Raw genomic sequence first — 22009 nt, forward strand, 5'->3', positions numbered from 1 at the left:
ACTTGACCTTAAAATTCTTCAATGCCTCATGTGTTCAGAAATTGTGTTTCAGACTGTTCCAGTGAAGGGAGTTTGAGGATTTCCATGGTGACAGAATTCTTCCATCTCATTAAACTTAAAAGCATGATGTCAGAGAAGGCAATAACACTTCTCCAGAAACAGATCATTACCTTAACCACAGCTGACACTCTGCCGTGGAGTGGCTGTTGGTGTATGCACAGAGCAGATTAAAATCCCAGCTCCTGGTTATAGTTCTTCCATTGGAATACACTAAAATGTCTATCCTTTTCATCAAAAGTTAGAGATTTGGGAAAATAAACACAAGTTTAAAAATGATTGCTCCTCTGAAGTGGTTTGCAACCCCATAGGGAGAACAACAATATCAACCAACCAGACCCCCCAGAGCTCCTAGGGACTAAACCACCAACCAAGGAGTACACATGGAGGGACCCATGGCTCCAGCTGCATATGTAGCAGAGGATGGCCTTGTCAGATATCGGGGGGAGGGGTGAGAGGTCCTGTGAAGGTGAAGGCTTGATGCCCCAGTGTAGGGGAATGCCAGGGTGGGAGTGGGTGGATGGGTGGGGGAGCACCCTCATAGGAGCAGGGGGAGGAGGATGGGGTAGGGGGTTTCCAGAGGGGAAACGGGGAAAAGAGATAACATTTAAAAAGTAAATAAAATTTCCAGTAAAAGAAAAAAGTGATTGCTCCTTTGAGCAACAGAATAAAAATGAGCAGAATATGAATGTTGTCAACACATGCTGTCACCTAAAAACAGAAGGGAAGAGATATTTTACACATTAAGAAAGTAAGAATCATGAACAGTGATTCTTATCACTGTACTTTTAATAGTTGGTAAAGGTGATTGCTATCAAACCTGAGGACATGGATTCTAGTCCTTGGACTGACTTGTGGAAGTCACCAAATCACCCAATTTGAATTCACAGAGAAACTGCTGAATAAGTTACCATATATTCTTTGGTAAGTTCAAACCAGCATACAAGGATGAGTTCAGTAAGTCATTTTGTTTATGTGAAGCTCATTACCTAAAAAAATGAGCAAATGCCATAGATGGTAGAGCTGTGTTTGCTTCTCGAGAAGCAATACCAAGGAAAGGCATGTTTGGAGCTTTGAGTAACAAAATGTGAGCACACTTTGGGAAATGCTTGTCCAGGTTCATGTAGATGTACAGATTTGTCAGCTATACACTTAAGGTTTGCTCATTTTCCATTATATGATTTACCCCTTTAAAACTACTGCTTTAAAAGGGAATTCCCATAAACTGTATGTTAATGTTTTAATATTGTGAGAGAGTGAAAGAGTTATGCTTTAGCTTCTTTCTTTATCTTTAAGCAAACATCACTGCCATTTTCTCCTGTGCAGGCTTAGCCATCCAACTAGAAGCAGACTGGAGATGAAGATAAAGATACGGGAAATGAGGAAGAAAAGTCACTCTTAAATTGGTGAACTGAGAGTAAACAAAGTTGACCAAGCTGTAATCACTGAGTCCACCCAGGGGGATACGGTTTGTGTTTAACTAGATTCCACTCCAGATGCATGCTTTGGGGAGGACTCCAGCTTTGACCTTGCTGATCTTCTTTGATATGTTGGTGCCTGGTAAGTCTGACATTCTGAGAATTTTAGAAAATGAGATTTTCATTGAAGTTTACTTTGGACTATGATAATCCTCTTGCCTCAGCCTCTCCTGATTCCTTGAATTACAGGCATACACGTTTGTTGCAGGGTAATACTCTACCATTTACTTTTAAGCTGATTATTCTTGATAAACAGGTTTTCTACAAATATTCCATGAAAGAGATTATTTGATTAGTCATAATTGTGAATTTGAAGATTAGAGACTGCCTGAAAACCAGATGCTTTTCTAGATTTCTTGCTTGCTTTATCTTTATAGTTAACTTGTATTGAGAGAGAGAGAGAGGAGAGGGGGAGGAGAGGAAGAGAAAGAGGGGGGTCTGAGAAGGAAAGCATCTGGATCCATGGTAAAGTGAAGGCTGTGAGCTTATCTAGGAGGGGGCCGTCCTCCTCCACTATAAGGGAAACGGGGATGATGTGATCTGGATGCAGGCAGTTTGTGCACTGGTGCCACAGATTATGGAGTCTTTCTTGAAGCATTTGAAGTAAAAGTGTTGGAAGTTACTAGTAGGAGGGGAAAGCAGAGTCTGAAATGACCCTTGTGAGGACAGGAGGGCTGAGCCCAGAAGCTACAGTGCTAGGGCTCTCTGCCTTAGCTCTGTCTCTCCAGAACCATAGTTCCTAAACAGACTGACCAATGTAAAAGCAAACTTCAAATACAAAATTACCAGCTATGTCCTTCTACTTCAAGATGTATAATAAGACAAAGAATCTGAGATCAAGTACACCATTAACAACCCATTCTCATCAATTAAGAAAGCATGAGGGTCATTACCTGAAGTTAATCTAACTTACTTTAAAAATTTTAATGTCTGTATTATGCATTTACCGATCTCTTTAAGGAATCGGCTTTAGTTTTATTTTCTCTGTTCTCTTGTGTTCATTGATTTGGGCTCTAAATTTCCTCCTCCTCTTCCTCCTCCTCCTCCTCTTCTTCCTCCTCCTCCTTCTCCTCCTCTTCTCCTTCTCCCTCTCCTTTCCCTTCCCTTTCTCCTTCTGTTTTTTTCAAATTTCTTGAAATTGGAGTTTAAATGATTGACTTTAGATAAATTTTCTTCACTCATGCAAGCAATCAAGTCTAAAACTTTTCCTCTAAGCAGTGCTTTTTCTATATTCTAAATTTCCTTAAGATTTCACCTTTCACTAAATTGTTGTTTAAAAAAACATGACATCATCTCCAGATACTTGTGAGGTCCATTTATTATTACTGATTTCCAGTTTAATTCCAGTATAGTCAAGGAGCAGGCATGGTATGGTTCCATTCTTTAAAATTTGTTAGGCCAGAGAGATGGATCCGTGATTAACAGTAGTTAAGAGCTCTGGCTGCTCTTTCAAAGGACTTTGGTTTTGAATCCCAGCATCTACATGGTGGCTCATAACTATTTGTAACTTCAGTTCCAGGAGATCTAATGTCCTATTGGGGCTTCTGAGGGCAACAGGCATGTAAGTGATGCACATAGATGCATAGAGGTAATATACATACATACATATACATATACGCATACATACATATACACATATATAATAAAATTTAAGAAATTGTAATATATATCTTATGGCTCAGGATATAGTCTATTTTCATGAAAGCTCCATTTGAGCTTGGAAAAAATGTATTCTTCTACTATAGGAAGTCAATTTGTGGAGTATAAATTATACTGAGCTGGCGACATTCGTTATGTTCAGCTTTGCCTTGCATGATTTTGCAACTATTGTTGGTTGCTCTCTTTCTGAAAGAGAGATGTTGAAATCTCTGAACTATAGAGTGTATTTATTTACCTCTTGCTTCCAGCAATTTGCAACAGGTTTTGTTTTTTCATCTAGACTCTCTTTTGTTAGGTACCTACAAGCTAAGAATTGGGATTTCTTTTCCAAGGAGACTTGATGGTACATCTTTATACAATGCTTTTATCCTTAATATCTTTTCCTGATCTCAACTTTTATCTATCCAAAATTGATACAATTGTCCACCTTTTGTTCACTGTTAGCATAGATTTTGAAATTCATCTTCCTTCACACTCAAACCTTTGAGAATGGAAGAGGAATGGTTTCTCAAATTTCCAAGGAGAGTGGAAAAAATGTGGACTCCTGTGGTAGAAGCATATCCCTTAAAGTAACAGAGGCCATGACCTCATTGTTTTCTTAGAATAGAGACTAAGTAGTTTGTAACTGCAAAGATAAACAAAAACTAAGATAATTCCAGAATGCATAGATGAGGGCAATTTTGATTTTAAATATTCTACAGGAAGTCAAGAGAAGTAATTACCAGCAGAAATCTGGAGCTATGAAACTAGCTAATCAAATACACATGAATCTTCATTTCAATTTTTCCATTGATTTTGGCTTTATTGTTTTGTTCCCTTGTTACGAAGCAGAAAAAAAATAGAGTAAGAGAGATGATTGTTAAATCATTTTTTATTGTGAGTCTACATTTATTGAAAAAAATTCTACATTGTCTAGGTAAGATGCCAATCCCATGATCAAACAAAATTAATTAGAGTGTGGTATTTGGAGAAAGTTTATAAAATCAGCTCATGCGAGGATGCCCACACTGACTAAGGCCATGCCTAGGGAAACGGTTAGGATGTGGCGAAAGGATGTTGCATGTAAGTTTAAGTCTCCACGCTGTCACCTTCCCGGCGAGCTCACTTTCAGAACATGCTGTTGCTGGTCCCACTCCTGACCTAGCTCCACCAACAGCCAGCTAGTTTCCAAATCGGAGAACTTTGTTTCCTCAACCTCTTGCGCGGCTAACTCTGCCAAGTCGCCCGGTCTCACTCAGCTTCACCAATTGCCAGTTGATGCTATTCCCATGAACACCGGGAGCTACAATTGCTCTACATCAACTAACCACCACCTGGAGGCTAGTTTTGCCAATCCTCTAACCAACTGCCCAGGCCGTGCCCTTTCTCCTGCCCACCTGAGTCGACACAGATGAAAAAAAAAACAGGCAGCCTTAATATGTTAAAACCAGCCAGATAACACAACTGCTGGACCCAGAATCTGTAGCCCCAAATGCATCAGCTATCCTCAGAATTCCTCAGGGGGTGGAGGCAGCCCTCTGTTCTAGTTCCCCTAGGTCTTACATGGTCTGTGCTCCTCACTCCAAAGCCCCCACTCCTCTCATTTTTCCTTTTCCTCTTGTGACCCGGAAATTCCACCTTCTTTCCCTCACCCAGCAATTGGCTTCTGCCGTCCTTATTGACATAAGCAGGAAACAATTAGGGAACCAGATTTTAATATCAGCTCCTCCCCCCTACAGTCTCTTGTAGAATACTATTTATTAAATGAGTTATCTTATACACTGGAAACCATTAGTTAATACTCTATAAGTGTGAATTTCAAGATATTAATATACTTTCATCCCCAGATGTCATAACATTTAATGATGTCTTACAATCATTTTTGGTAAGTAATTTTAGTCGTGGTAACTGATTATCTATTGTGTTGACTAAGATTTTGTTGAGAAAGAAGGATTTTACTCTATATAAAAATATAAAATAGATCTCTTTTAAAAATATTTTCTAGATTCAAGTTGTTCAATTAATGGACAGAAGCAGATGACATAGGATGGTTCATTTCCTTTTTTCAGACTATATCTTCCCTGATGTAGTAGTGTATGTCACCGTGGAGATGGAGGTGAGTGGAGTCTTGGTTAGAAAAGTAGCTAATACACTCGCTGCAGCATTCCAGCCTTATACCTAGTAGAAACACTCAGTGGTCCAAATGCTTTGTTGTGACAGGTCCTGAATAATCAGTCTGCTAGTTGTTTCCCAAACAAGGCACATCCTAGGTTACCTTTAAGCCTTTGTCAACTTGAAGTCATGTAAAGATCATGGGTATCTTAGTCACTGTTCTATTGTTGTAAGGGGACACTATGACCAAGGCAACTTTTATAAAAGAAAGCATTTAATGGAGGACTGGCTTAGAGTTTCAGAAGTTTAGTCCATTACATCATGGTTGTGAAATGGTGCCACTCATGTGAGCTTTTGAAACCTCAAAGCCCAACCCTGGTGACACACTTCCTTTGACAAGGCCACTTTCAGTCCAAGAAAGCCACACCTTCTAATTCTTCTAATCCTTTCCACTAACAGTTTCACTCCCTTGTGATTAAGCATTCAAATGTAGGAGCCTATGGGGCCATTCCCATTACAACCTCCACAATGGGCTTAATCTCCTCTTTGGCCTGTGTTAAAGTTCCAGCTTATTCTTTATCTATTTACATGGTCTTTATTTGGTCATAAAATGTGTGGCCAGAGAAGGTAAACAATACAACAACAAGAAAAGAGAGAGATTATAGGAAAGCCAAGACTTTTTCATGCAATATGCTCCTTCATACTATAACTGTTTCTGATTATGTTAAAGTCATTCTGACACCTATATTTGTCACAGATGAGTGGAAACAGATGCTTTGATTGAGTAAACAGCCTTCAGTAAACACTTACCAGTCAGTGCCCTTTGCCAATGTACAGGAGGTATGAGGTTCTAAGTTGGAAAATCTTGTAGATTCTGGAGTTTAATTTTAAACTGTTTACAGAGAGCACAACGGCCAATCTGTGTATTTGATTCTGATAGAATACAGAAACAAAATCTATGGGCAACGCCCAAATAGCTGAACTGTCTGTGAGTTTACACTTATCTAATAGGAAGGAAACAAATGTTATGAAAATTTTTATGGTTTTGAAAATATTCTTTTTTTTTTTTAACTAGAAGTAAATATTTCTAACCGTCTTCTGTTTCTACTGATTATTATTACTTTTTTGGAAGTAAATATTTCTAAGCATCTTTCTACTGTTTTTTTTTTTTTTTTTCCATGAGATGATCTGGTTGGGGAAACTTTATAATCTTTTAAATTTAATTGATCTTACTTACTTAGTAATCCAAAAATAAAAAGTAAACCTACAAATTTCTAACTAGTTTAATGTGAAGGCCATGAGTTACTTTTAATGACAATGTAGTATATTTTCTACTTTCGTGCTTATCTAAATCTTTAGAAGGAAGCTTGCTGATTATATTAGGACTTTTCAAAACTTAAATGGAGACAATCACATGACTGAGTATTCCATTTGTTTCTCAAGAAGCACAAATTATATGATGACACCAATATTGTCCATCACCCATAAATTAGATTTAGAATACTATTTTAGTGATTTGATGTAATCATATTTTTTTTTTCATGTTTGGCTTACTTAGTACAAACACTAAGAAGCAATTTCTGTCCCTAGATAGCAAAACCCCTGAGTTAACTACAAATACTTTAAAACACACGCTGATTCACCAGAAACGTATATCAGAGGATACATACAATTAGTATGTGAATTTGCTTAAAAACAATGCCTATTTTGTTAATTATAACTTATTAATTGTACTGGTTTTGGAACATAATTACCAGCACAAAAGATACTGTAGTACAACTTTATGTAGTCTATGTAGGTAAGTTGAACATACCAAGTCCTTTATTAAGCTCCCTCTTTCTCTCTCCTTGCCTGGTGTGTGTGTGTGTGTGTGTGTGTGTGTGTGTGTCCAGTTAGCACTCCAGTGTCTGTACAGATAGGTACAAAGGCTGTACTCTACTGCCTTTCTAGTCCATCAGAAGAAGCAGCACTTGTAATATGGAAAATAACCCCCAGAAGCTGGCCTTCCTGCAGACTACCCTACAGAGTAGAATTGCAGCAGATCAGTGAAAAAATCTGTACTGACCTAAGAAACACCCAGGCCTCCACGCCTCATGAGTATCCTGACCTTCAGATCAGCAGCACAGAGGCCCTCCAGTGTAATGGGCATTACTCATGTCAGATAGCAACAACTGATGGGATTTTCCAAAAGAGACATGAAGTCCAAGTGCTGGGTAAGCCACATACTGTGCTATTTTATGTCACCAGGTTTTAGAAACAAATGCCTTTGTAATTTGAGACAAGACTGAGTCTTTATTTCCTTTCCATCTCTATAGACCCCTTTGAAGTAAGCTGCTTTCCAGGGAAAAGTAGAACTGCAGTCTGTGAGACAATTGCAGGCAAGCCTGCTGCACAGATCTTTTGGACTCCAAATGGGGATTGTGTCACTAAGGATGAATCACACTGCAATGGCACTGTGACTGTCAGGAGCACATGTCACTGTAAGCAAAACAATGGCCAAGATGTGTTTTGCTTTGTCTCCCATTTGACTGACAACCAAACCCTCTCCATAGAACAGAATCAAGGTAAGTATCCCACCTCCCTTTAAAAAAAAAAGAAATAACAGATATTTAAGGTATTCTTCCATGAAAGATATATATTTGAATTTCTGTCTGTCTGTTTGTGACAAATTTGGTCAAAAGCCACTTAGGGGAGGAAAGAGGAAAGAGCAATATCTTGAAGCAGAAACCATGGAAGAGTGATGTGTGCTAGCTCCTTAGACCCATGCTAAGCTGTCTGTCTGTCTGTCTGTCTGTCTGTCTATGTCTGTCTGTCTGTCTATGTCTGCCTATCTATCTATCTATCTATCTATCTATCTATCTATCTATCTATCTATCTATCTATCTATCGTCTATCATTGTTCTTACCTGTCCAAGGAATAGTCCCATCCACAGTGTACTAGCCTCTCAGGTTGCTCTAGGCTTTGTTGAGTTGACAGTGAAATCTAACTAGGACAACAGACCCACTTCAGACACTTTAACAGGTTTTCATTTATCATCTGCATTTCTTATCTATCTATCTATCTATCTATCTATCTATCTATCTATCTATCTATCAAGTGTTTCATAATCCATATTTTCATAGTTCAGGATGTTTCCATAATCTATGTATCAGGTCCCGTGATTTGCTAGAATGGTTCACAGAACTGAGGAAGGCACCTTGCTTACTCTTACTGTACTGACTTATTATGAAGACTGCAACACAGAAAGACAAATTGAAGAGACTCATAGGACACTCTGTGGAAGAAGGAGCACAAAGCTTCATGCCATCGTAAGGATTTCTGTGCTCCCAGTTCCTCAATGTTTTTCCCATACAGAAGCTCTTCAACCTGTACTGTTTAGGACTTACATTAATACATAATCATGAGGGTTGATCATTAATCACTGGTGATTAACTCAATCTCAAGACATTCTTCCTCTACAAGAGGTTTAATGGTGGTGATGGTGGTAGTGTCAGGCTCCAAGTCCTAACTCTGTAATTACAATTTATTCTTTCTGGTGATATCCCCAACCATGAAGCTCTCTAAGAGCTTCTAGACACCAGTCATTCTACTGGCATACTAAAGATATTTTTATTATGGTGGTGATTCTTTTAGGAGCTGTGACTTAGGGGATGGAAAATAAAGATTATATATGTATTTTTATTTCTACTTTATTTTTTTTTGAGATAGTCATGGCTGTCTTAGAATCTGTAAATAGGTTCTGATTATCATAGATCTGATCTCCATATTTCCTTTTATGTGTCCAAAAAAGGATTCAGGTTAATTTACTCTCAGATTTTTTTTAAGTTGCCTCTTTTCCTGAAAAAAATCCCCTTTCCCTAACCTCTTTCATCTAGTAGGCCATCAAGGCTCTATCCTAAACCCACTTCTTCCTGACTCACAACTAATGTTGCGCAGCCATTCTGATTCTTCAGATGTTTTAGAGCATTTCATCCTCACTTAGCACCGTTTGATGGCTTGTAAGTCATCTAAAACAACCCTGACAACAAAAACACCATTGGAAGTGTCATCAGACCCAATTTCAAGTTGTCCATGTAAGCAAAGTAGTAAAATATGAATGGTATTAGTACAAATACAGACATGTTGATCAATGCAACAAAATCAAGGACCCACATAAAAGTCCATGCACCTATAGCCACCGGGTCTTTCACAAGATTCTAAAAAATTCACTGAAGAAAAGATAGCATCTATATAGATGGTGTTGGGAAACTGGATGAAGAATGAACATGTAGAAGAATAAAACAACTTTTCTCTTTGCATGGACAAAAGTACCAAATGGATCAAATATCTCAATGTTATATCTGTAATACTTAAAACTTCCATAAGAAAGAGCAGCAAGTATACTGCATATGTAGGCTCGGGTAAGGACTTTCTGAATAGGACTCTAGTTGCTCAGGAAATAAAATAGAAACTCAGCAAATGGGACTATAGTGTGATTTGTGTGCCTGGATTTTTAAAGGATTCCCAGTTGCTAGTCAACTGGCCTGTTGGGAATGCTTGGCCCTTAGACCTGCTTGAGCTTATGACCTTCAGTGTTGCCTCTTGGACTTCAGGGAACAGGAGAGGATACAAAAGCCAGCAGAGGCTGACAGAGGGAAGTAGGATTGGAGTAGGATGAGGGTAGGATCCAGGTGGCAGAAGAGTAGGGTTAGAGAGTAGGGTTACAAAAGACAGTCAGTGCAGAAAAGAGATTGAACAGAGTTAAAAAAGAAGAGAGTTGAGCCAGCAGAAACTGGGCCAAGCCATAGAAGATATTGTTAGGAGACAGCTAGGAGCAGACCCACAAAGTAGAGTGGAGAATAAAAAAGAAAAAGCTACATGGGACTTCATGAGATTAAAAAGGTTTCTGTACTGTCAAGGATAACTGTTAAGTAACTGAAAGGCAGTCTACAGAATGGGAAACGTTTTTGCCATCTGCAGATCTGTGGATCTAAAATATTCAAGGCATCAAGAAACTGTAACCACTAGGAAAACAGACAATCAAATTGAAAAATGAGCTATGGAACTGAATAGAGAGTTCTCAGAAGGAAGGCAATTGGTTAAAGAAATATTTTTAAAGCTGCTTTGAGATTTTTATCTTAATCCAACCAGAATGGTTAATATTAAGACAATAAAAGTCAGTGGATGTAGGGAGCAGGGAACCTTTACTCTTGATAGGACTACAATTGATGCAGGAACTGTGGAGATCAATATGACTGTTCCTCAGAAAACTAGAAATAGTGACCAAATGGAATAGTCTTCCATTCTCAGGAATTTACCAAAGTACTCTGACTACAGAGATAATATGCCAATCTATAGTCATATATGCTCTAGTCCTAGTAGCTAGAACATGGAGACAGCCTAGATGTGCATCAACTGATGAATGAATAATGCCCATGTGTGCACTAATGGCCTGGATAATTGCTTCCGATTGGATTTAAGGCCACAGAAGACAATAAATGCTTGGTATCTTAAGTGTGTCCAGGAGCCCATGGATGGAGAGATCACAGCCTGTTATTCTGCAAAAAGGATCTAGAATAAAACTACTCTCCCAGTTTGGATCACTCTACCTCAATTTGCAGCTCTCATGCATCTTCAGAGAAGTTTCTTTTTTCAGTGAAGAATGGGGTAAAGCAGAAACTCTCAACTGGTCAAGGAAGAAAAAGCAGAAAGACTGTAAAATTCAACAATCAGGGAAGAACAAAGAAAAACAGCTTTTATATAGGACAGGGTCTCTGACCTCATAAGTTCATAGCAATGTAGTTTTCTGTATAGGACTCTCACAAGACCACAGCAGTCAGTATTCTAACACAGAATGGAAAGGGACTCAGGAGTCCCCACCCTGCCAACTGAGGAAGTATGGACAGTTAATGGTTTCTTGAGGATAGAGAGTCAATTATCTCTAAGGGTATTGCTTCTGTTAGGCTCCAACCTAGGAACATGTGGACAACATAAATTGAAGCCAGTGGGCTATTTAAAAACCCACAAAGTTTGTGAGGTAACAAAATGGGGTATGGACCTGACAGGAGTTAGAGGAGGAGTTAGACATTAAGATGATCACAATACTTTGTGTGAAATTCTCAATTTTTATAAAAAATAAAATAAAAATAAAATGTAATACTATCTTTCAAAAGACTAAGATTTTCATGAGATGTACTTCAGACACAGGACTCAGAGTCTCTAAGTTGGATCTGACCTGAAAAACCTCCTCCCCGAGGACTAACTCCCATAGTCACCAAAACTACTGTGCAAGCTGCCTAAAAGAGGAAGCAGCTGGAAGTACCACCTAGCTGTGAAGCTTATGAACCACAGAGATGACAAGCAAGGCTGGTCCCTAAGGTGTAATAGTGGCAATCGTATCTTGGCCTCAACCAAGAGGAGGAAAATCATGGCTGATACTAGAGACTCAAAGTTAGTGAGGCCGTTGATGTTAGAGAGAAAGCTACCACTGCCCTTCACCTAACCAGCATAATGCCTACGTTCTAAATACCCTTACAGCCACCAATAACTACGGCCCTTCACCCTTACCAAAGAAGCTACTATTTGCGATAGAAACCATCACAAAGAGCCACAAATAGTCAGATTGCAGAGAACACTGATCATAGGACATTTACCTCCCAAGGATACATCTACAACACAATTCCTACATATAATGAATGCTCAGGGAATGTCGTGGAAGAGGAGGCAGAAATGTTATAAGAGCCAGAGAAGCAAGAAATCTGTGGGAAGATTGTGTCTCCTAGAAATGTCAGGGAAACTTCACCCGTGAAACCTCAACAATATGGCTGCCTAAACACGTCCTGAACAATAGATATGCAAATGTGGAAGGGGGAAATCTCACTGGGCCTCACCCTGAGACAAAGAACTACAGTTAACTAAAGATGAGAGTGGGAGAAGCAGTCTTCTCTCAGGGAAGACCCCCTAACTGATTACCCAATATTAAGGGGTAGTCCAATATCAAGCCTGTAATTATGTACATGCAAGCAAATCTGAATGAACATAACAGATTGTATTTACATATTATGTATCAATATGTAACAGTAACAATTTAAAAAGAAGAGTTTGTGAGTTTGGGAGGTCATTAGAAGGCAAGGGCATCTTGGGGAGCTTGGAGCAAGGAAAATGAGTACATGGAAACCATGCAATTATATTTTCATAAGAACAAAAATTTGCATGTGAAATTTTCCCTTATATAATTAGGAAGTATAAATAATACTTAGTGTTATTTCTTCTTCTTCTTTTAAAGTGCATTTCTTCACTTTAAAATATTTGCCAATCTCTATCAAGCACAAAAGCTAGACTTGATTCCTAAACTTGATTCTGAAATAATGGTCTGGACTCTATCTGTATTATATTTGATATAATATTGACATTCTGTAAATCTTTGGTACTATTTTACATGATTTTAAAGCTGTTTGCCTCTAATTTCTTGCTAAGAACTATTATCAAACTGACCAGACATTTTACCTTTGCCTGTATTTAAAGATACAACCAGCACCTTGCCTTCCTTGCTGATCATTCTCTATGTGAAACTGGCCATAATTCTTCTCATCATAGGATTTGCTTTCTTCCAGAAAAGAAACTATTTCAGGTAGGAACCAAAAACTATCTTGCTACAGTTCTGATCTAGCAGGGACTTATCCTGATTCCATCTTTTGAGGATTTAGTGGTAGAAATGAAGTTCCTGGAACTTTATTAGTGTTTGTTTCCCAGTTTCTTGATTTCTGTGGGCTTCTGTTCATTCCTGCTTAATTGTACTTTACGTAATTTTTTTGTTTTTGTGTATTTCTAGAACATGGATATCCAAATTTCTGGAAGGCCATTAATCTGAAGACACAATACAAGAAAACAAACAGCCATTTGAAATCAATTTTCTCATTGAAATACAGCTTACCTGTCCTAGGCTTCATGTTTGGTAGAATTCATTCAACAATTGTCAGTCATACAGTATGATTATATAAGCAAAAGCGTGGTGTTTACCATTAGATATGGTATGAATGACCCATCTACTCTCTCCCTTCCCCACTTCTCAGGCCAAAGGAGAAAATGTCTTAGGAAAAGTTGAACAAGAGTGCTGGGTGGTTTTTCTTCACCAAAGTCCCCTAGGAACGGCTTCTATCAACTTCTTCCCAGATTCATTTTACATGTTCATAAATGTTTCATTGTCAGGTCCCATGACAAGCAACACCTTCAAGTAGGTCACTAGCTGCTGGGCTTCTTTTCTTGTTTGCTTGCTCTCAAGTAACATGACAGTTGTCTTTTGTATTAATCATTGAATACATGGTTAGGATTCATTTCTTTAGCAATATCCCTGCACTTTAGGAAAAATTAAAAGTTGATCCCAGAGAAGCCACTGACAGTGTAATGGAGGTAACACTGAAGATTCCTTTTGCTATGTAGAGCCCTAGTGTATCTAAATTCCCTTTGCTGTCTAGATTCTGCCTTGTAGAGGGTGGGATGAATCCATGAGGGTAAGGGTAAGACACGGGTGAACTGTAACAACTGTAAACCCAGACAGTGGACTGGATACACATAGTATTCTTATAATAATAATATGTTTTTAGTTAAAAGAATTATATCTTAGGTAAAGTGGCAAGTGATTGTGTGTGTGTGTTGTTTTTTTTTTTTAAACATCCAGAGTGAAAATGAGTGCCTGTTACTAGAGGGTACCTGGATGGTAGCCTCAGATGGTAATTAAAATTCAGCCCATGTCATTGTATTGTAGTGGATGGTGCCTGGGAAGTTGATAAAAGTGTGCCGCTCTAAGCTACTCTTTTATTCTATGACCCTGTTCTCAGAGCAGTTTCTATTCAGCAGGTGACTAGCGAGAGTAGGGGGTTTTATGTGGGCTACATATGGACCAGGACTGGAGTAGTAAACATATCTGCTCAGATTCAACTGACTAATACTTAGTCATATGACCACACTAACTGGTAGGAAGCCTAGACAATGTGGGCTGGTTGACTTGAAGAAAAAGAACGAGGGTTGGTGCACACTTAGCAAATCTCTGCTCACAGTAAAGAGCAGGAACAGTACTAATACCAAGATTATTGCCTACTTTAATAGTAGGAAATCACTTATTTCAAACAGGGTTTTTTCTTGGGCCAATAAGAAGATACATAAATGGCAGTATGCCAATTTTGCATTTGTGTCTCGAGAGGTCCTGAGTGTTTCTCCATTTTCTCCTATGGGAATATGGATGGTTGAGCCTGCTGGAGATCATTATAGAACATAGATGATCCACGTCAGTACAGACTTTCATTTCTCTGCTGAGGCCAGCTGAAGGGTCCAGGACACTTAGACACTTGAGCAGGTTCAATCAAAGATGATCAGATGTGAACCTGTGCTAGACAAATGAACAGTTATTGCCATACATTTCTTCTGGTCGCTTATCACGTAGCACATTTGTGGCATTAAGTAACTCATACATTGCTCAATAACTCAACTTCAGTTTTATAAGGATAGACATAGCCATTAGCCATTTTAGGTTACCTTGCATCTGACCCTGATCATTTGCTCTGGTAAACTAAATGTGTGATATTTTTAGGACAACCCTCTAAAGAAAAGGAAGTTTTTTCTTTTGCTTTCCAACTTATCTGTGCAACTGCAATACTGATGTGGTTCCTGGAGGTCCCAGAGTTATCCTGAGCCATGGATGACAATGAAGATGGCAGCTTCTAATTGAAATGAAAAAGAGGAACAATGAAAGGACTCGGGCCTGATGACCATAGAGTTGCCCAACCAGCTGTAGACCATCTATTATCTGTTGTCTTAATGTGATAGACAATAAACTATGTTTTTCACACTACTGCTGCTTTGGGTTTTACTTTGTACATAGCTGAGTTTAATTCTATTGAAACTAATACTTAGCTGGTCAACTGGAAAATTTACTCTCATAAAACTTGATTGCTTTCTACTCATGTACATATTACTAATTATTCCTGTTCTTCCCTTAAAGGTGATGAAACAATTTTAGGAGATCGCAATAATGGATTAGAGAGTGGTCTCTAGGATGATTTTAGAGAACTGTTGCTTATATAGGGCTAAGGAGGTTTTGTGGTGGGAAAGCATTGAAATATGAGGATGTGAAAAGCTGATCCAGTAGTTAAGTGATCGCTAGATGTTTGCAGTCACATCTATGCTGCAGGAGTGTGGAGAATAAATAGTGCAATGGGCTCTGAGGAAGGATGTGAGTAGGAGGGACAAAGGAATTGACGCCAACTAGACTCCTCCACTTGTCAGAATGACAAATGTTAACTTCTCTCCTCACCTCCCACTGCCAATGTTTTCAATGTGGTGTTAGACCAAAGGAGTAAACCACTGTGCAGCTGCCTTGTTCAAGCCCCCATCTTCCTATCTCTACACAGGTGTGAAATACAGTTTCCTCTTTTAAATACACATGCATAGATTGGCACATATATCTGTTTATGAATACACACTCATGCATGTTTATATATTGTGATGCCTCCAGGCAAGAACATGTTTATATCTTTCCACAATACCAGATTTTACTAAATAACAATACATTTATAAAATACACTGTTCCACTGGTAGCAATTTGCCAGGTAGTACCAATTCTTTTGGTAACTGGCCAAGGCAACCCAATTTATTTTGGTTCAAATCTTAACTAATATTGACTCTCAGATAATATTTTACATATCATATAGAAATATATTCATTTTCTGTGTATTTATGTATCTATATGTATGCATCAATATCATCTAACTACCTATCATTTATTATCTACCTATGTAGGTTACAGAATGTGTTTTAAAGGAATAAAAATCATCAGCAGACTTTAAGAAGCTGCAAAGAAGTCTAGTTGACAAGCCCAAATGGAAATGGATAGAGATGTTAGAAGATTATTCAGGGAGAGGAAGGGCCCAATAACTAACCATTGAAAGCCTATTGGCCATGCTGCTGTGGCTCTGTCATAGGGAGAGTACAGCTGCCTGAATAGAGCTATCTAAACAAGGTGCAGGTGCAAACCAGGGAGTCAGTAGAGGCCAGTGGTCAGGAGAGATGAATGGATGGACTGATGGCAATTGGAGTGGATCACAACAGCATTGAGGAACAAGTCAACCTGATGCCCTGGCACAATCAGAAATTGTCTGCTTATTGGTGCCTTGGCTCACACACAAGGTGGTCAGATGCCAGATTGGTGAGGCTTCTTTCATCACAGTGTTAGGTGTCTTCCTCCTTATGTGGTCCAGGTGAGGATGTTTTAATCTCCGTGTCTGGTCCATTCAATAAATCCTTGGGCCTGGCTTTCTTGATGTGACTTTAATATACTCATACAGTCCCAATTGGCTTTGATAAATGTGTAGGGTAGTTCTGCTCTTACTTTTGGGAATAAGTAGAGTAGTCTGAACACAACATGATAATTCTACACAAAAATCAATATGGTCTCCAATGAGGGATATTGGGAGCAAAACACAGTTGAGAACCACTAGATGGTGCTTTGACTTAATCCTGAATAGTAGTGTAGCCTCAGGCAAAGTAATACTGCTTTTCTTTATTTTTCTTTCCCATACAACAAGCCTATATTTTGTTAAGTCTAGCATTTCTTGAAGGTGTTTAGAATAGCTAGAAAAAGAGGCGGAGCTAAACTTCTGCCTTAAGGAGAAAAACATCTTTTCACTTCCTAAATGTGTACTGCTGTTTTCACTTAACTTTAGTAGAAACATTTTGCTTACCAAATGAGCTGGGAGGGGATCCTCACACGCAAGGGAAGGAAGGTCTCTAAACTGTCTTCACGGTGAAGCCAAGATTAGTACTCATTTCTTTAGCTAGAGAAAATTCCCTGTCCATGTCAATGGTTTCAGATAAAATTAGCTTTCCTTTTCTCCACTTCCTAGGCCCTCCTCCATCATATCTAGAGGTACACATGGTATTTCTAATGCTGGAAGGAAGCTACAGATAAATTAGGTCAACTTCCCCTTTTTCTAAAAGGGGAAACCAAGACTCTCAGATTCAGTGGTCATGTGTCACTAAGAAGTCAGATGCCCTGCTTTACTTCTCACCAAGAGAAGGCAGCTACTTTCTAAGGCCAAGCCAGACAAGAGGAACACGTTTGGTCAGATCTACTTTAGACTATATCTTACTCATGAGGCTCCAAAGCCCCCACTTCCCTCACCTCTCTTGTCTGATTGGCCAAGCTCAATTGATAGCTCGTTATTTAATTCATGGAAAAGAAGAGGGTAAGATACTTACACTTATTAGACCCTTTTATATTGCTGGGCAGAGCTGGGCTTAGAATTTATCTTTTACCAGGCAGGGGTCCTTATGAGAGAGGAGCCTGTGGAGACCTGGTTTATGGTGGAAAAGACAGAACTATAGAACATGTGTAAAGCCTTGATGATGAAGGGGAAGACAGTAAAACTGAGTTAAAAGATGCATAAAAGTCAGACAGTGGGTAAAGTCAGAGAAGAAAGGCATAGCAGGAAGAGGGGATGGGCTGGGTGGGTCAGAGTAGGTCTCCATCAGAGTGACGGAAGCTGTATTATTTCCTCACACACATCTTTTTTTTTTTTTTTTTTTTTTTTGACTTCTAACTCCCTGCTGGAGAGAGGCTGTTATTCATTTAATGGTGGTAGGAACTCATGGTCTCCTACAAGCTAGTAAACATCCTTCTTCCACTGAGTGACACTCTTCGTTTTTGTGGGATTAAGAATTGGGAATCTCAGAGGGTCCCTGACTTAGGATGGAACCACAGATCTATGCTGTGCCAGAGTATCTTTCTTGCCATTTCACCAGGGATGCAGCCTTGTCCCCTAAACCAGTAGGCACTCCACAGACTTGCCTGTAGTTCCTCTCTGTTACTCACAAGGGTTTCTTTAAAGGACCCAGCCCTCCTCGTCCATGTTGTGTAGGGAGTCCTGGCTTATTCACACTTCCTTCGGGCATAAAAGAGGGTTGGGTGCTCACCTGGGGGTTCACATATTCACCCCATGAGCATTTGTATCAACCTCACACACATCTTGTATTTCATTTGGGAACAGAAGACAACTATTAAGCATGCCAGCAAGATTGGGCAGATCCAGCTAATCTTGCTGTATTTATAAAGTTCTCTGAATACAATGTCCAAACCTCTCGTTGATTCATCCAATGTTGATTTGCAGATCAGATGAGGAACCAACAACAGTAGCTCCTAAATAGTGAAGAACCGAAACAGGTTTGTGAGAGGGAATGGGCTTGATGGATGAGGCTGATAGAGAGGGAGGGACTTCCTCCCTCAGATGATGATGCCAGTACTTTTCCTACTATGAAATAGGAATACAATTCTTACTGTTAGGCAAGCTGAAGAGAAGGTTTTGAAGATAGTCATTATCTGGTTATTAAGATTCCTCCAAAGGATGCTACAGTAACACAAAATCTTATTTTTCAGCCCAGTCTATCAGCTTCCAAATGGTCCTTATGTCTCCACAAGCACACAGCAAAATATTTAAGTGCCTTCCTCCTCATCTCAAGTCTCCCTCCTCCTCCCCCTCCTCCTCTTTCTCCCCCTCCTCTTCTTCCTCCTCCTCTTTCTTCTCCTCTTCTTCTTCTTCCTCCTCTTTCTCCTCCTCCTCTTTCTTCTCCTCCTCTTCCTCCTCCTCTTTCTTCTCCTCCTCTTCTTCCTCCTCCTCTTTCTCCTCCTCTTCCTCCTCCTCCTCTTCTTCCTCCTCCTCTTCTTCCTCTTCCTCCTTTTCTTCCTCCTCCTTTTCTTCCTACTCCTCTTCTTCCTCTTCCTCCTCCTCCTCTTCTTCCTCCTCCTCTTCCTCCTCCTATTCCTCCTCCTCTTCTTCCTCCTCCTCCTCTTCTTCCTCCTCCTCCTCCTCTTCCTCCTCCTCCTCCTTTTTCTCCAGTGTAAGACTGAAAGTGCCCACACACAGATAAACACAGACAGGATCCCATTCTTAGTATATCTTTCCACTCCAAAGCTCCAGAGGTTTAGTCATCATGAAAGAGAGAAGAAACAAGCATCTAACATTGCAGAGGAAAGCTCTGGGGGGTGAGTGGAGGGTATCTACAACTCTGATCAGATGAAGAGAGAAAGCATTCACAGGCTCATATACACACTCAGTAAACCGAACACAATGCATCAAAACAGAATGAAGTCAACTAAATATTAGGGCTTTTGGGGAAAGATAAAGCAAGTCACATTTCAAATTGCTAGAATGGTTCGCCTGTCGTTAAGAACGGTATCCTGAGCGGGAGACAGAGTTATGAAGAGAGACTGGTCCTATTGTTGCCTGTGCCAACGTGTTAACATAACGTGAAAACTTGAGTACATCACACTTTCTACTTTCTCTTCTGAAAACAGAGTGCCAGAGGGCTCCTGAGGGGAGTGTTCTGTGATTAAGATGAGATTCACCACCATTCTGAGAGACATCTTGTCTACCATGCAGCATCCCGAGGTTCCGGGAAGCAGCCACAGAACCTATTAGGAAGACAAATCTAATGCAATTGTCAAACTTTTCAATGGACATGAGTACTTCTATAGACCCGAGTGAGGTTGTGCTGGACTTAGGAGCCAGGAGAGGTTATATATTTTGATTTGTACTGCAAGACCTGATGGTTTATTTAGAAATCCTAAATTCTTTCACGTCCAGTTTTAAAACTTCTGGCCTGAGCATTTTATCTACAACATAACACCTTTAAAGAAACTCTCCCACAGACCTGCCTGTTCCATGGGATGGAAAATTGCAACATGGTTTACAAGACAGTGAAAAACAAGCAACATTCCAAGATATCAGCTCCAGAAAGCTACAGTAACTGTCTTGGGACTAGGAAGAATGATTAAACAGTTCTCAGCCCAGGAAGAAGCATCTGTCTTTTGTCATTTTCCCCACGCAACATAAAATGTGCAGAGGAAGGCACACATTCCAACAGGGATGAGGGAGGTCAGTTGTTGGTAACATTTTCCACTGTTGTCTTACAAATGAAACCTTAAATCCCATTACAGTCCAACTGCCTGTCAGCTATGATATTGACTGATGCAGGCTAAAGTGGTCCATTTTTTTCCATCAAAAAAATTGGAAAAACTTGTAAAGGCACAGTTTTACAAAATAGGGACTATAAATGCCCAACACATGTGAAATAATCTTCAGCCTACACATTAATAATCAAGTCAGTGGCAAATTTAAAGTTATAATGTTTATAAATCAAATTAATACTATTAATAATTTTGTGGTGGAATCCACAGTTGAGAGAAGAAAAAGGACACTCAGCATCTGATGAAAATACAGGCTAAGAAAGCAGAGAGCAGTCTGGGCTACCAGTCCCACCTTCAGTATGTACTGAATGCAGTCACTCACATGCACTAGAGGTAAATGCTACAGCATTATTTATAACAGCAAAAGAGGGAGCAGCAGGAATTTGATCTCAGTATCATCTGTATCATATTTTTAAGAAGGATATATTCTTATGAAGTAACCATAAAATTATTTTCATTGCTACATTGTAACTGTAATTTTGCTACTATTATGAACTGTAATGTAAATATCTGTGATTTAGGTGATCCCTGTGGAAGGGTCCTTCAACTACCAGGTTGATAGCCAATGGGATAGGGGCTACCAAAGGAAGACTTCAAATATAGCTGATATTGCTGATCAATATCACCTGCAAGAAGCTATTTTCTTACTTCACTTTTTCTCCATATAGGTCATTCTCTGGCCTGCCTGCAGATCTATTTAGCAGCCTAACAATATCGGAATTTATGAAAGTTTGTAATTAAGATTTAATTAAGGGCATATGAGAAGAAAAATGAAGCATCCAAGATCTGCCCTGGATACGTTTCCTTTATTATTTTGGAAAACAACATAAAATCTGATATTTATGACTAGCTCATAAACTTTTATATCTAGTTTCAATTCCAAGCACATTATAGTTGGACAGCATTAATTCTATGTTCTTCATGCTCCTTCTTTAACTAGGAAGGCTTTAAAATCACTGTTTCTTTTCTTTTCTTGATGCTTCTGTTTCTTGAAGTGTGGGAAAGATTTTAAAATTATTTTTAGCATGATAATAAACATTTACGCATAAGCCGACAGAAGGGGAAGTGTGTAGACTGAGGTCCATTTAGTTTGTAAATCACTAACAATTGAGAACCCCAAGATGCTGCTTCCCACTGATGCTCCTGGCTATAATGGGTTAGAGTCTGTGCCCTTTAATCTTAATCTTGCCTTATCAAAACTCATCTTTTTTTTTCCCACTAAGTTGTGGCTTAGAAGACAGATCTTGTCAGACAGAATGGGAAACTTTCTGTTAACATCAGATATTTTGATGTCACTGACTCTTCTCATGTGACTTTTGTTGCACCTTTTATGGTGCAATATGCACATAGTGATAGTTTGTAGAAGCAAGAATCTTTTTTTGAGATTCATAGGATGTCAGTTACAGGAAATGAAGAGGAAAAAAGCATTCTACTGAGGAAAGGCACTAATGCCACAACTCCTGGGCCACATGTAAAGCCATAGATTACAATGATGGCACAGTGCCACTGGGTACTGGAAAACTTCCCTCATCTTATCATCTGTATCCTTGGCTCTTGACTCAGGGTCCTAGATGGGCAAGTTCCTGGAGCACTCAATCAAACCCTAGATTTCAGAAAAATGTGCAAAGTAGGTAATTGTCTTGCCTGTCCTGGATTTAACTCTTATCAAAACCAAGCAGCTTCCCCTCCTCATAACAGAGAAGCAACATTCGAAGGCCAAGTATTCTT

At 39.3% G+C, this 22009-nt stretch overlaps 1 protein-coding gene across 1 annotated transcript; it reads left to right on the forward strand.

Annotated features, from left to right (window-relative positions):
* The first annotated feature begins 1424 nt into the window (after window positions 1-1424).
* On the forward strand, window positions 1425-19628 carry LOC117718203 (cell surface glycoprotein CD200 receptor 3-like). Its single transcript, XM_034515762.2, is given in 7 exon segments — window positions 1425-1617; window positions 5179-5236; window positions 5238-5293; window positions 7178-7498; window positions 7628-7849; window positions 12790-12895; window positions 19610-19628. Coding segments are annotated over 7 exon segments (846 nt in total). The 5' UTR covers window positions 1425-1553.
* Window positions 19629-22009: the final 2381 nt, after the last annotated feature.

Source organism: Arvicanthis niloticus, chromosome 12, assembly GCF_011762505.2.
Source record: "Arvicanthis niloticus isolate mArvNil1 chromosome 12, mArvNil1.pat.X, whole genome shotgun sequence".
Lineage (NCBI taxonomy): Eukaryota > Metazoa > Chordata > Mammalia > Rodentia > Muridae > Arvicanthis > Arvicanthis niloticus.